Genomic DNA, 12,528 nt, shown 5'->3' with positions numbered 1-12,528 from the left:
TTTTAGTTTAGATATTTTTTCTTAAGGTAGTAAAGAAGATGGTGGGAAAGTGGGGCTTCTAAAACATAGGTAGAAAACTGCCAATCACAGGGAAACAGAAGGTTTTGCTCTAAAGAATCAGAATCTGCTAATGAGTCAAATCCTGTTCTTCTCTGCCTGAAATCTGGAAGAAAGTAAAGGGCAATTTTGTTGTAGCTGAGAGTACTTCCAAAATGAGTGAAGAATTGACTGTACTGGAGCTTCATCTGTCTTTCTATTGATTTCTATGCAACTTCTAGTGGTGCTCTGAAGGCATGTGCTTGTGTGTGTTGGGATGGTGGCCAGAGGGCTATGTCTGTTGAGCAGCCTCAGCTGGAGGTTTCTGAAATGATTTTGTCCATAAATTCCTTGGAGGCTGCAGACAACCCTTCCCCCCTGGGAGGGAGACTATGGAGTTCTGTTAGTTGAAAGCTCACAGCAGATTTGAGTCAGTAGCTCTTCTGCCTGATGTTAGTGTCTAAAAATGTCCACCCACACTGCTACAGACAGAGTTGCAGCATAGCAAGTAGGCAACTCCAGGCCTTGACAAGGTGCAGCAGATACAATCATTTCATTAGGGAATTCTTAAAAGTGGTTCTCAGGGGCTTTGGCACTTCTACAAAATTGTAATGGCACTGGAATGCCTAATTTCACTGGGCTCTTGGCATAGTTCCAGCATAGTGATGGCTCCCTTCCCTCCTCTCTTCCTTCTCACTTGTTTCCCCACCCAGCCTCACAGGAGATGGCAGGAGCTCCCAGCAGGGAGGACGAGCTGTGAGCACACAGTGTCAGCCTCATGCTTCTCTTCCCTGGTCCAATGAGGACTGAAGCACAGGCAGTGCTGATGCAGCGGGGAATTCAGCTCCCACGCACCGGAAGGTTTGGAAGCATCAAGCTCTATTTTAAGTGTGTGCTGTTTTGTTAGCATACCATAAACCACAGAAAGTGTTATGAGCCTGAGGGGGGAAAAAAAAAGCTTTGTGCCCCTGGCAAGGTTGAAAAGCCAGCTAGCTTTCCTTTCCTTCAGGGAGCTATGTTGGAGTATACTCCTTTTTTCTAATACTTTTGGAGTTTTGTTTCTTGCACCACTAAATGCATCACAGCAAAAGCCAATTCAACAGTAAGAATAAGCACTTTGTAGTGTATATACCTTTCAATACACTTCACAATGACCTAGAAGATGAATTGAACAATGAGATGGTGAAACTAAGCAAGAAGCCGTAGAAGACTGGGAAAATATCTGGAAGGATTTAATAAAGCTGGGTGATAAACATGTGAAAATCATGAAAATGCATTGGGGAAAAAAATTTCTTGCTCATGTGCAATGATGGATTCTGAATTAGCTGCAACTTCTCAAATGAAAAGACTTGCTGTTATCATGAGTAGTGCAAGGTCTAATATATGATGCAGAAGAAAGCAGTGAGAACCTGGAGCACATTAATAATGGCTAGAGGACTGAATTTCTGTACAGTGCATCTTCCCGAAACTACTAAAATGCAACAACTGTTGCATTTAATTTAAATAAGAGAAACTGCTCCTGACTAAACTTCCTAAGATTAGTACCAGTTTCACAATCTAAATGGGTAATGAGTTGTGCTGGTCACAGTAGAAAACCTCTTTAGTAAATTAGAGAAAAGAATAGCCACTAGGAAAATTGTTTAGTAGAGATTTTGTCTTCATTGCCAAAATCAGTTATAATTTGGTTCCTTTGCATTAGGAAAAAAGTGTGTGAAACCATCCTTTGCTTTGAGTGGAGAATAATCAACACCAAAGTTTTTGTTTATATACATGTATGTAAAGAGAGCAGGAAGGCTGGCCTTGGTAAGAGATTAAAATGAAAGGATTAAAATGCCATTGTATGGAAATAAATATGAATTCATGGGTTTCAAATGCATGAATGATAATAACAACTGCAATGTTTACCTCTGTTGCCTAGGAAAACCATGCATGTTTACAGTATCAACATTTGAATCTTAAATTCATTTATGATGTTATGCCATTCCATTTTATAACAGTTGATGATTTTTATCTTTGAGATGAAAGCTTTGCCCTGCAGAGGCTCACCATCAGATATTTAGTACTTGCAGAACATTAGACTTGGAGCAGGTTTGGCTGCTTTTTTGGGTGTCACTTCTGTGATCAAATGGGGACAAGTGTGACTGTGTCCCAGAGGCAGTACCTGCAGTGCTGGCTGGGAGCAGTAACCAGGAGCTGGAAGGGGGGAGCGTGTGCCTCTTGAGCACCAAAATACTTCACTGGAACTTTGACTCTTCATAAATATGAATGTGGAATTCACCTCTGTGCAAAGGAGTAGCCAAGACTCCTCACAGGAGCAAAATTCACCCTGAAGCAGTGTGTCATTAAGCTGAAGAACTAAAAATGTATCACAGAACCATAATGAATTTAGGCTTTCCCTGTAGGTAACAATATACCGCTGCCCTGTTGCAGATAGGTTAATTATTATTTAGTGGCGTAATTGTTATCTGAAAGGTCATATTTCATTGCACAAAGAAACCTTGGAAATGAAACTAAGTTTCCTTACTCCCAATATTTGTTTCTACGTTAGTATGTATTCGTTGTTCTGGTTTTGGCACTGGAGTGTTTTTTCTTTGGAGTACAAGAGCGAATATTGCTGGGCGCGTGCTGCATGGACACAGGCTTAGAGTATTTCCAGTAGCAACAACTGGACAGGCACTCTGTATTTGTTTCACTTTCAGGATGCTTGGCTTGTCTTTAACAACCATTTGTTTAAAAAAGAAAAGAAAACGAAACAACAAAAAACACTTCTCTTAAAAGCAAAAAACATCATTTTCAGATAGAGGGTCTAAATGTCACGTTTTGAAAGCAGCACATTCTGAATTCTTTCTCCCTAATTCTGGCAGAAGTGCTTCAGTCGCTCTTGCCAAAACTGTGTGTTACAGCAAATTTATTAGATGTTAAAAACTGATATTAGCCCAATTTTACCTTGCACTGAAACAACAGAGGTTCCCCAGCTTTCTCTTTCTGGTTATTCATTTGGAATCCTGAGCTCCCTACTACTGCCCACACAGTCTACTCAAGCAATGAAGTCCCAGTGAAATAAGTTATGTCTTGTCTAATCACTGAGAGAATAATGCATATGAAGGCCTTTGTAAATGTCTGTATGTGTTATACAGTAGATCTGCTGGTCTTAGAATCATAGAATCACAAGGTTGGAAACGACCTATAAGATCATCCAGTCCAACCGTCTCCTCATCACCATTGCCACCACTAGTACTAAACCAGTATTAACTTGTCTTTTGGCAAGTTAAAAACATGTTCTTCCAGTACCAGTGAGAACTGGGCCAAAGATGCTGGATTTCGGTATCCAGGTGACCCATGGCCTCTGGCTTGGGCTCTTTGCAACTCTTGATCATGAGCTGTCTAGAAATGTCTGTGAAATAAAGTTTGTTAAAATAGTCTAGTGCAGATTTGGTCTTTTCCAGATATTCACCAGAGCACAAGGAAGAGCTGATATTACATAGCTAAATAGAGGAAAATGGTTGGTACTTTTGTACAGTGGTTGAAGCTGCTAGATTCGTGGTATCAGCCATAGTGAGCTTCCTTCTTAGCACATATCAGTGCTTCTAAACAGATCCAGATGACCACTGAAGGTTTACCCTTTGAAGGAATGGAGTACTCCAGCTCCAGCAGCTGCGAGGCATTATGTTTTCAAAGATGCTCAGAATCTTGTGTGGTCCTTAAGAATTTATAGCTCAGCTTCTCTGGAGGTAATTTTGATACCAGCTTCTATCAGTCTGACAGGCTGGGCTACAGAAATACCTACTCTGAGGAGAGCTCTTCTGCTGCAGAAAGCAGCATCTTTTGTCATGTAACTGAGCTCCCTCTTGGAGGAAGTCCCACCATGGTTAGGAACAGCGCTGTTTTGAAACTAATAACTTCAGATACTGCCTTGCACGTTCTTTGAAGTAGTATCATCTGGGACTTCCTATGAGGATCCTTATTTTATCCTTTTAAATCTAAAAACTCCAGACCTGTACTTCTGTCTGACTCTTAGTCCCATTGATACTGGAACTGAAAATACAAAGTGGCAATTTAGATGGAAACTCCAAATGATACAAAGGATTTTGGGCCTCTTTATAGTAATGAGGGTCCTCCTTGGATCTTTTGTCACTGAAGCACCTTTTCTAAGGTGAAAAACACTCGTATCTGCAGTTGGCGGAACTGGAACAAAGCTCATCTGGAATTGCCAGTATAGCATAAGCATTCATCATTTCTGTCTGTCTGCTAAGGCCTCTCTGTGAATCATGAAAATCCATTCTTGACTTTTAATGTATGGCGAGTGCAGGGTACCTCAGACAAGATGTGGTGGCAGCAGAGACCTATGTTTGGGTTCCAGAGCTAAGCCAGGCTCTGAGCTGTGTGAGGAGCAGTGAAGTGTAGGGCATGTGATTGTTTGAATGGGGTGGGAGGCTGGGAAGCATGAGGATGTGTCTGATTGGATAAATCTTCCATTTTACTTGCTAATTAGTCTTTGGTTGCATGCACTTCTTTTGTGCTCCCAATATCCACACACCTTCCCTCCTTTGCACTTGCCTGGTAGCAAGCAGTACCAGAGGAAGCTGGAGCTGCTCCACATCCTTGTGACCTTCTGTTTATAGGCAGCAGGGAAAGAAGACCTGCTAATAGGCAAAAAAAGCAAAAACCAAAAGGACAGCTAATGAAGGAAAACACCTGGAAACTCTCTAGTCGTAGCTTTGAGGCACGCTGCAAAGAGATTTGGGAAAGTGGTAGAATAAGAGTTTTGCTTAGCAAGACTCTTAGGGCTCTCAGCCGAAAAGTAGTTATTAGAAAGCAGGGAGACACTGAGCAACTGACCCCTGCTCCTGGTGTCAGGAAGTGTTATTACTGCCCATGAGATTCAATGAAAAAAAAAAACCAAACAAGCAGGCGCTTGGAGTAGTGGGTGTAAAAAGTGAAATAAGTGCAGTGCATCAGTGGGCCTCAGTAATTTACTAATTGCAGCTTTCAGTAACATTAGTTGTTTTAAAAAAAAAGTTACAACTGAGGGAAATCTTGTGACAGTTACTCACACGGCCGTCTGTAGATAAGACTTATCTAAATATAAAACAAAACAATACTGTGATGTTCATCTTTAAAAAATGACACAAAACAAGCTCTCATTTGATTAGAAGCCTTACTTATGTGTGCAATTCAGGGTGCGGCCTGGTATTGGGAATGTCACCAACTAATTGTTCAGTGCTACAAACACTGCGTGGTGCTGAGCAGGATGCTGCCTCCTGATGGAGGGTCTGTATGGATTGCTGGCAAGATGTATGAGGGCTTTATAGAGCAGTTTGTAGTAAGCTAGGCCACAGGATTATAGTGGGATGTCAGTGATGACACCACCTGATTCAATGGAAAGGTCTAGTCTCAGATTCAATCATTTATTTTTTAACTTCTAATAGAAACTAAACTGAGCTCACATTGTTTAAGTTTTTGCATGCACAACAACAGGGAGAAACTTTTCTTTCTCACACTAATTTGTACTGGTGAAATGGAAAGCAGGTTAGTATTTATGTCCAGCCATGTGTGAAATCAGTATCCTACAAATGCTCTGAAATGAATGCTTGTGGTAATAAAGAAGTAGTCACTGTTTAATTTTAATGCATGCTTCACCTTAAAATTGGTTTTCTGAATAGCTGCTATGTGCATTTAAAATTCTTCCTAAAACACTGCAATATTTAATACTTCCTTTTTCTGGTCTAGCTCTGTAACTCTTTCTGCAATGGGCAGAGCTTGCCTAGGAGGTTGCAAGGAGTTTAGAAGCTCCTGGTAAATCAGTACTTATCGGTATCATTAAGAATCTGACCAAACTGCAAAGTTGAGATGAAAAGTTTGCAGGAAATTTCGTTAGAACAAAATGTACCAGCTTAATAGTGCTGAAGACTGAAGTTCTTTGTGTACATAAAAACAGAGCATAGACCTGGTCAATGCAAGCTTCTCTTGTCCTTCTGTAGCAAATGGTTGAAGAGTACCACCTTTGTAATTAGATGGTTTTTTTTGCAGTAGTTAATAAAAACAAGCAATTCATTTACCAACTGTAACAAAACAGCTATTGGGGAAAAAAGGCTTTTCAGTCACTGCCAACTCTTTCCAGATTCCTATCTGGAAACTCAGAGAAAGACCTGCACACTTCTCAGACACATCAGTTGTTCTGTTGCTCCGCATTCAGCTTAAGCTTTTATGGCCAGAGAGGCAAATGCACTTTTGTGCTTTATGGAAGAAGCACATTTGTTTGTCTGCTAATACCGGCAAACCTTTGCACTGCCACAGTGCTAAAGCTATTATTTAGTTCTAAAATTGTCTTACTAATTGCCATCACTGTTCTAGATGGGGTAGTGTTTCTGGAGAGGAGTGATTAATGTTCTGCTTTCTGCGCAAGCTCAGGGAAACTGGTGGTGTCTGGAAGTGGGAGATTAGGTGGCAACTCCATAGACGTTCCCGCTTCTGTTCTGGAGGATAACAGTAGCAGGGATGATGCTGGAACAAGCACTTTGGTGTGGGATTAGAGCTTGCTCTTTTCTTGCTCATACAGCTGTTCCACATCAGAGCAAAGGGTCAAGCTAACTGTCAGGTGTAAATGTGTCTGTGAGTGCTGCAAAGCCAACCCTGGTGTGCACAGAAATAATCTTTGGCATATATGTGGGTGCTTGAGTCTAACAATATGAAGCATGCCTCATGCTCCTCCATGCTGCCCTACAGGCTTCTCTGCACGCGGTGCTTCTGGGTGCTTGTGAGTTTTCCCTCGCAACATTCCTGGTAGGCTGGAATATGAATGGGAACTCCCCCTCCCAACCCCAGATTCAGCCCAATTTAGGAGCATAGTAATTTCAACTCTAATACTGAAACACAGGGCTGAACAGGTCTCTGGGTGTGAGAAATTTTTCTCACATACCCCAGTATGTAGCTGCAAATAACTTATTAATGAGGCAGCCTTAGGTGCTTTTAAGACTTACATTTTCCTACTCTGCTGTTCAGGTTTCTCTTTGATCCTACCCATTAACACTTTGTATTTATACAGTGCTGGGACACTGAAAGGGAGGGACTTTCTGCACATCTAACAGTCTCTGCAGCATCTTGCAGACTGCAGCTTATCTGCTGAGCCTGGCAGGATGGTTTTTCTCCTGTCTCTTTCTGAACAGGAACTCAGGAATGAGAACACATGTACTGTGTGAAACACTGTTTGACCAATCCTTTGTGTGGGACACCCACACTGCATGTGCTTTCTCTTGCTGCTGTTCCCAGCAGTACAGCTGTCTTACAGCCTTCGAACATATTTCTTCTCCCTTGGATCCAATGTCTTGGAAAAACAAATTTGATTGATTTCTTGCTCAAATACTTTCCCCTCCTATCCTGTAATTAACTTGCTTGTGGGGTCTAGCTAAATCTGCTTTATCTTAGGTGCCATCTATAGTTGTCCTGTTGCAAAACTTGACTGTAGTAGAGGATTTAAACCAAATGCCTTTGTGATAGTTTCTGCTATTTGAGCAGCTTTAAGGGTCATCACAAATAAGAATATTCTTACCTAGTAAACTTGTTGTTCAGTGTGGATTGAGACATTTCTCAAGCAGAGCTATGCAAAAGATTAAAGCAGTGTCTATTAATGGAAGTCATAAGTTTTGGCTTATGTAACCCTACAGGGTAGTGTGTTTTTTTGTTTCATATTGCAAGGAAACTGGAGGTGCCTTCAGCATTGTATCTAAACAGTGAAGTATACACTGCAGAAAGAATTTCATTCTATATTTAACAGCTTCTTTGAATAACAAAAATCATGAACGTGCTTCTGAGACTTGAAGTCATGGTGGCTCCTGGTTGTTGATATTTTACAGTGACAGCCTTGCTCTGCTCACAATGTTAATGAAAATAGTAGCTCACTTGATGTCTGGGTTTGCACCAAAACTTACAGGTATGTGTGTTCCCTGTGCTGCATTGCCATGTGCTACAAAAGGTGTGCACAAAGTGTGGATGCAGCACTGTTGCTTCAATGATAATACTCTGAAAATAGTGAATATATAGTGCAAGGCTATCCTGGCCAGTGGAGCTGCAAGCATAGAAGTACAAACATGCTGTGCCTACTACAAAAGATAGCAATAAAAAATGCATGGCTTGGTCCTGATTTACTTTAGTGAAACTGGATGCAAAAAACCCAAACACTGCAACCGATTTATTCTTTAAAAAGTAGAAATTCCCATTTGTTTCAAAGCATGTGAGAGAACTGGGGTCATTCTTGTTCTAATTATTCTCTATGAAAAAAAAAAAAAAACACCAAAAAACAACAAACTGTTTGCAGAAACAAAATTGTATGATTAAATATAAGTGCTGTAACTGGTTTAATCATTAACAAGGAATCTGTGTAGTTATCAGGATGGTAGGTCAATTAAACAAACTCCTCTCCATCCCTCAACATTTTCTAATGTGTTTGGTTGTGGGTTATGCAGATAAGAATGTTTTTTGCACCCTCTACAATTTCTTCAGTTGACATCACAGGTCATGCCTGCATGGTTCATAATGAATGGGGAATATACATTTTTCTGTCATTTATATCATTAATTTCCTTTGCTGGATGATGCCAAACCTTCCCTGCTGTGCGTAACTCCTGTCTAGCTGCTAAGGATGCTCCTGGAGGAGGAACACCTTGACTCTAAACCCCGCCACATTGTACCAAACAGTTCCTCCCAGCTATCAAGGTTGTAGCTCGTGCTTATGCATCTGTCAGCATTAAGAGTTTGGGGACAAGGCCACGTGTTGTGAATATTTGGTGATGGGGTCTTGAGATGGGACTTAAAATGATGCTGTTTGTTTAGACCTTGAGGTAAGGCTTTTCTGCAGTGTGGTGTGGGAGAAAGAAAGGGTGAGTGCTCACTGTAGAAGTCTGATGCTTGAAAAATGGACTGTGTTGATGTTTTCTGCAGCTAGGTGTGAAATGACCCTTTTTATCTGTAAGCATAAAAAGGTAAAAAGCTGTGCTTAAAAGCAGCTGGAGTTTGGCTTGGGAAATGGGCAGTAGGTCAGGGGAGGAATAAAGCAACTAGAGGGAAATTATATGCTAGAACACTACAGAGTGCTTGCTCCTGTTTCTGTATCCCCCAGGCCTGCAGTACAGTCTGCTTTTCAGTTCTGTTTCAATTCCAGTTAGTAAGGCCAGAGAAGATGCAACTGGGAGGCCTGTGCTCAGCCTGCCTGGTCAATGCCATTTCAATACTTGTTTCTCTAGGGAAAGTTTTGGCCCTTTTATCAAGTACAATGCATCAGTGGGCACACATCCAAACCCAGCCTTCTGCTACCCTCTATTGGGAAGAGATGAGATGAAGGAAACCCATAGTCTGAAATTCTCTGGGATGTTCCGCCAGCCTCAGCTTCTAACCTGCAGACAGGGGGAGATCTGATCCAAGCAGTGTCACTCACAGCCAATTGATTCTGAGATTTCTCCTGTTACGAGTATTTTTTTGTCTGGAGACACTCCAGCCTGACGCGTAGCTTTTGTGCTGCGTTCCAACCAGTCCCTCTGGGGTGACCCAGAGATGTTTTGCCCTTGTGTACAGCTTGCTTCTTCTCATGCACCTACAGAGTTTCTTTAAACATCACTGACAAAGGAGCAGCTACTGGACAAAATCCCTATGGGGACAGGAGGGTTCTGGGGATGTTGGGACCTGCTGCTGGCAAAGGGGGACTCTTTGTCTTCAGATAGAAGACAGTGTTTTGCAGCAAAGATGGGTTATTTAAGTGGAACACATCCCAGGGGGTGCCAGCTCCACCAGCTGTTCCCTCTTACTTGTGGCAGAGGTAACAGATGACCTGTGGGGTGTGCAAGTAAACCTCTGCTATACAGTGGTGCTTTGAATTGATGGAACGGCAGCACTGCTCGCTAAGCAGGCTGCAGGTTTTGATGCTGTTGCATGATTGCTGGGGAATGAGAAGCTGGTGAGACTTCAAATAGGTGGATGGGAGAAGAAAGGAAAGTGCCCAAATGGCAAATACCTGTCTTTCTGTCTATCTGTGCTTGAAATCTTGATAGCTGGGCTTAGGGAATAATGTTTAACACAGCTGCTAACGGAGTGCAAACAGGCGTTCCTCATAGTGCTCCTTCTGAGACAACAATTGTTGTCCCAAATCACAAATACTGGAGCTACAGCAGAGAAATAGAATCATTTAAATAGCTGAATCAATGTCTGAGCTGGGAGCAGGATGGTGCTTCTTCAAACTCCTTTTTTGCTCTCTACCCTACAGCCCTCTGGGATTGTAAAGAGTAAAACATAGAGGTGTACCTGCAACAGCATGCAGTTTCACTGATCATTTCCAAAGCCATTGTGCTCACAGCCCGTGAAGAGTAAGGAGGGAGGAAGAAAAAAAATAAAGGGAGAGTTTCCCTATAGCCATCCTAGCGATTACTTTGAGTCCCCGACTACCTGCCCAGCTGACAGCCGCATGCCGTACCCCGCGGTTATTCATCCGAGGGGAGACATGGCAGCGTGATGCACAGACATATGGCTGCGGAGCGCACAGGGGCAGGCTATAATAACAACAACAACAACAAAACAAGGCTCCATCTGGGGCGTCCGAGCCCGCACCTGTGTCCGCCCCAGCCGGCCCGGTGCGCGCTGCTGCGCGGAGCGACCGCGCCCCGCGGAGAGGCTGCCCCTGCGGGCTCCGCGCCCGGCCCGGCTCAGGAAGCGCCGGTAGGGAAGCAGCGGGGGCGGCTGCCGGGGGCCGGGCCGGGTTGGCAGCGCGGCGAGGGGCAGCGCGGCGGCGGCGGCGGGGGGGGGAGCACGGAGCGGAACAATAGCGGGCGGAGGGGAGGGGGCCGGCGGCGTCGGGGCTCGGCACCCCGCCCCGGGCAGCCCAGCCCAGCCTAGCGCAGCCTGCGGGCAGCGCAGCTCAGCCCAGCCCCGGGGCAGCCGCCCCGCAGGCAGCGCGGAAGGGATGATGAGCCGGGCGGCGCTCGGCTGGGCTCGCTGCTAAACGCGCCTCCATCCCTCCCTCCCTTTTCTTTTCACTCCCTCCCTCTTTTTCTCTCTGTCTCGGCTCTCCTCCTCCCTAACTCACTGGATATTACCAGCCGCCGGGCTCGCCGCCTTCTCTTCCCCAGCCATGAATCCCACCGAAGGGGCGGCGGAGGAAGGCGCTGTCCCCGACTCGGAGGTGGATGCTTTCTTCCGAACAGGTAGAGGAGCCGCGGGGGAGGAAGGGGCCGGGGCAAGCGCCGGGCCCTGCCTCTGCCGCGGGATGTGGGCTGGCGGCGTTGCGGGCACCGGCGGCTACGGAGCCTCGGGGGGTTGATGTGAGGGGGGTTCCCCGCCCTTCTTTTTGCTTTGTCCGCCGCAGATCTCTCGTCTCGGCTTGCCCGGGCCCTCTCCCGCCCCCGGGAGGATGCTGCTACTGCGGAGCCGCCGCACGGGGCTGCCCTCCTACCACTGGCCAGGGCGGGAGGGGACCGGCTGGGCTCCCGCCCCCGGCAGGCACAAAAGCTCCGCGGGGATGCTCGAAGCGAGCCGCGTAACGGAGCCCCAGGGCTGGGCTTAGCCCCGAGCGACGGCAGCCACCCGGGAACCGGCCGTTTCGGGAACGCGGAGCCGGCCGTCTGCCCGGCATGGCTCGGATCCCTCCTGCCGCCCTCGGGTGGACGACTACGGCGAGGGAGCCTCGGGCAGAGCTCGCCCGTTGCTCCCCGGGGATGCTGAGCTCGCCAAATGTTTCAAGGATATGTGAGAGTGCGTTCCGCCCTTCGCTTTCAGAGGATGCTGAAGTGGAGCAGAAGGGTCGCTGGGCTGCGGCGGAGCAGGGAGGGGGCCTTCGTTAGTGATGCAGCGATTAGTTAAATGCTCTGGGCGATGGGGACGTGCTGCGTCGCTCACTCGTGGTGTGGTAGCCCTCAGCTTTGAAACACGGGTTTACACAGGATCAACACCTCTACTGAAACAACTTGTGGTCAGCACTCCCCCGACAGAATCAGAATCTCGAGAAAGTATTACAGGATCCTTGGTAGATTTTTAATTAAAAATTGTAAAGGATTAAGTGCTTGTTTCATAAGGGGATTGACCCTTGGGGGGTGAAGGCTGACACTTATTGGCACAGCTGTTTGTCAAGACTTTGCTTTTCAGCTGTTTTCTTCCATCTACCTGCTCATTAGCTACAGAGTGATTTGAGATCCAGTTACAAAAAACAACAACAACAACAAAACCACCTGAACAATTATGTAATCACCAAAACTTTAAAGTAGTTAAATCCTGAATGCTGCAGCAGCTCCCTGCGTGCCCCATCTGTGTGAAAAGCCTTTGGTCTAGGGGATAGCTGTAACCAGGTCTGGCTGTATGTATCTTGTGATCCACAAGCCATTAAGTCATAGGTATTTGCCTGTTGATAGCTCACCTGGTTACAAGCTCATTTCCCAAGCCTCCACAACATCAGCGTTTGTGGGCAACTAAAGACTTGTTTTAGAAAACCAAAAAACACAAGAAACAAAAGAAAAAT

The 12,528-nt window shown here is 45.2% G+C and overlaps 1 protein-coding gene across 3 annotated transcripts in view; it reads left to right on the top strand.

The window, feature by feature from the left end:
* The first annotated feature begins 11,048 nt into the window (after nt 1-11,048).
* KALRN (kalirin RhoGEF kinase) overlaps nt 11,049-12,528 on the top strand; it is a 450,273-nt gene continuing 448,793 nt past the window's right edge. For 2 of the 3 annotated variants that reach the window (XM_042877574.1, XM_042877573.1), the window contains exon 1: nt 11,064-11,221. In XM_042877574.1, the coding sequence (XP_042733508.1) occupies nt 11,149-11,221 (73 nt within the window). In that variant the 5' untranslated portion in view covers nt 11,064-11,148. Of the gene's footprint in view, nt 11,222-12,528 lie in introns of all 3 variants that reach the window. The other variant, XM_042877581.1, reaches the window with a different exon arrangement.

This window comes from Lagopus leucura, unplaced genomic scaffold (genome assembly GCF_019238085.1).
Source record: "Lagopus leucura isolate 7727_CA_CO unplaced genomic scaffold, USGS_WTPT01 Super-Scaffold_100019, whole genome shotgun sequence".
Classification (NCBI taxonomy): domain Eukaryota; kingdom Metazoa; phylum Chordata; class Aves; order Galliformes; family Phasianidae; genus Lagopus; species Lagopus leucura.
This window is presented reverse-complemented; position numbering and strand designations above follow the sequence as displayed.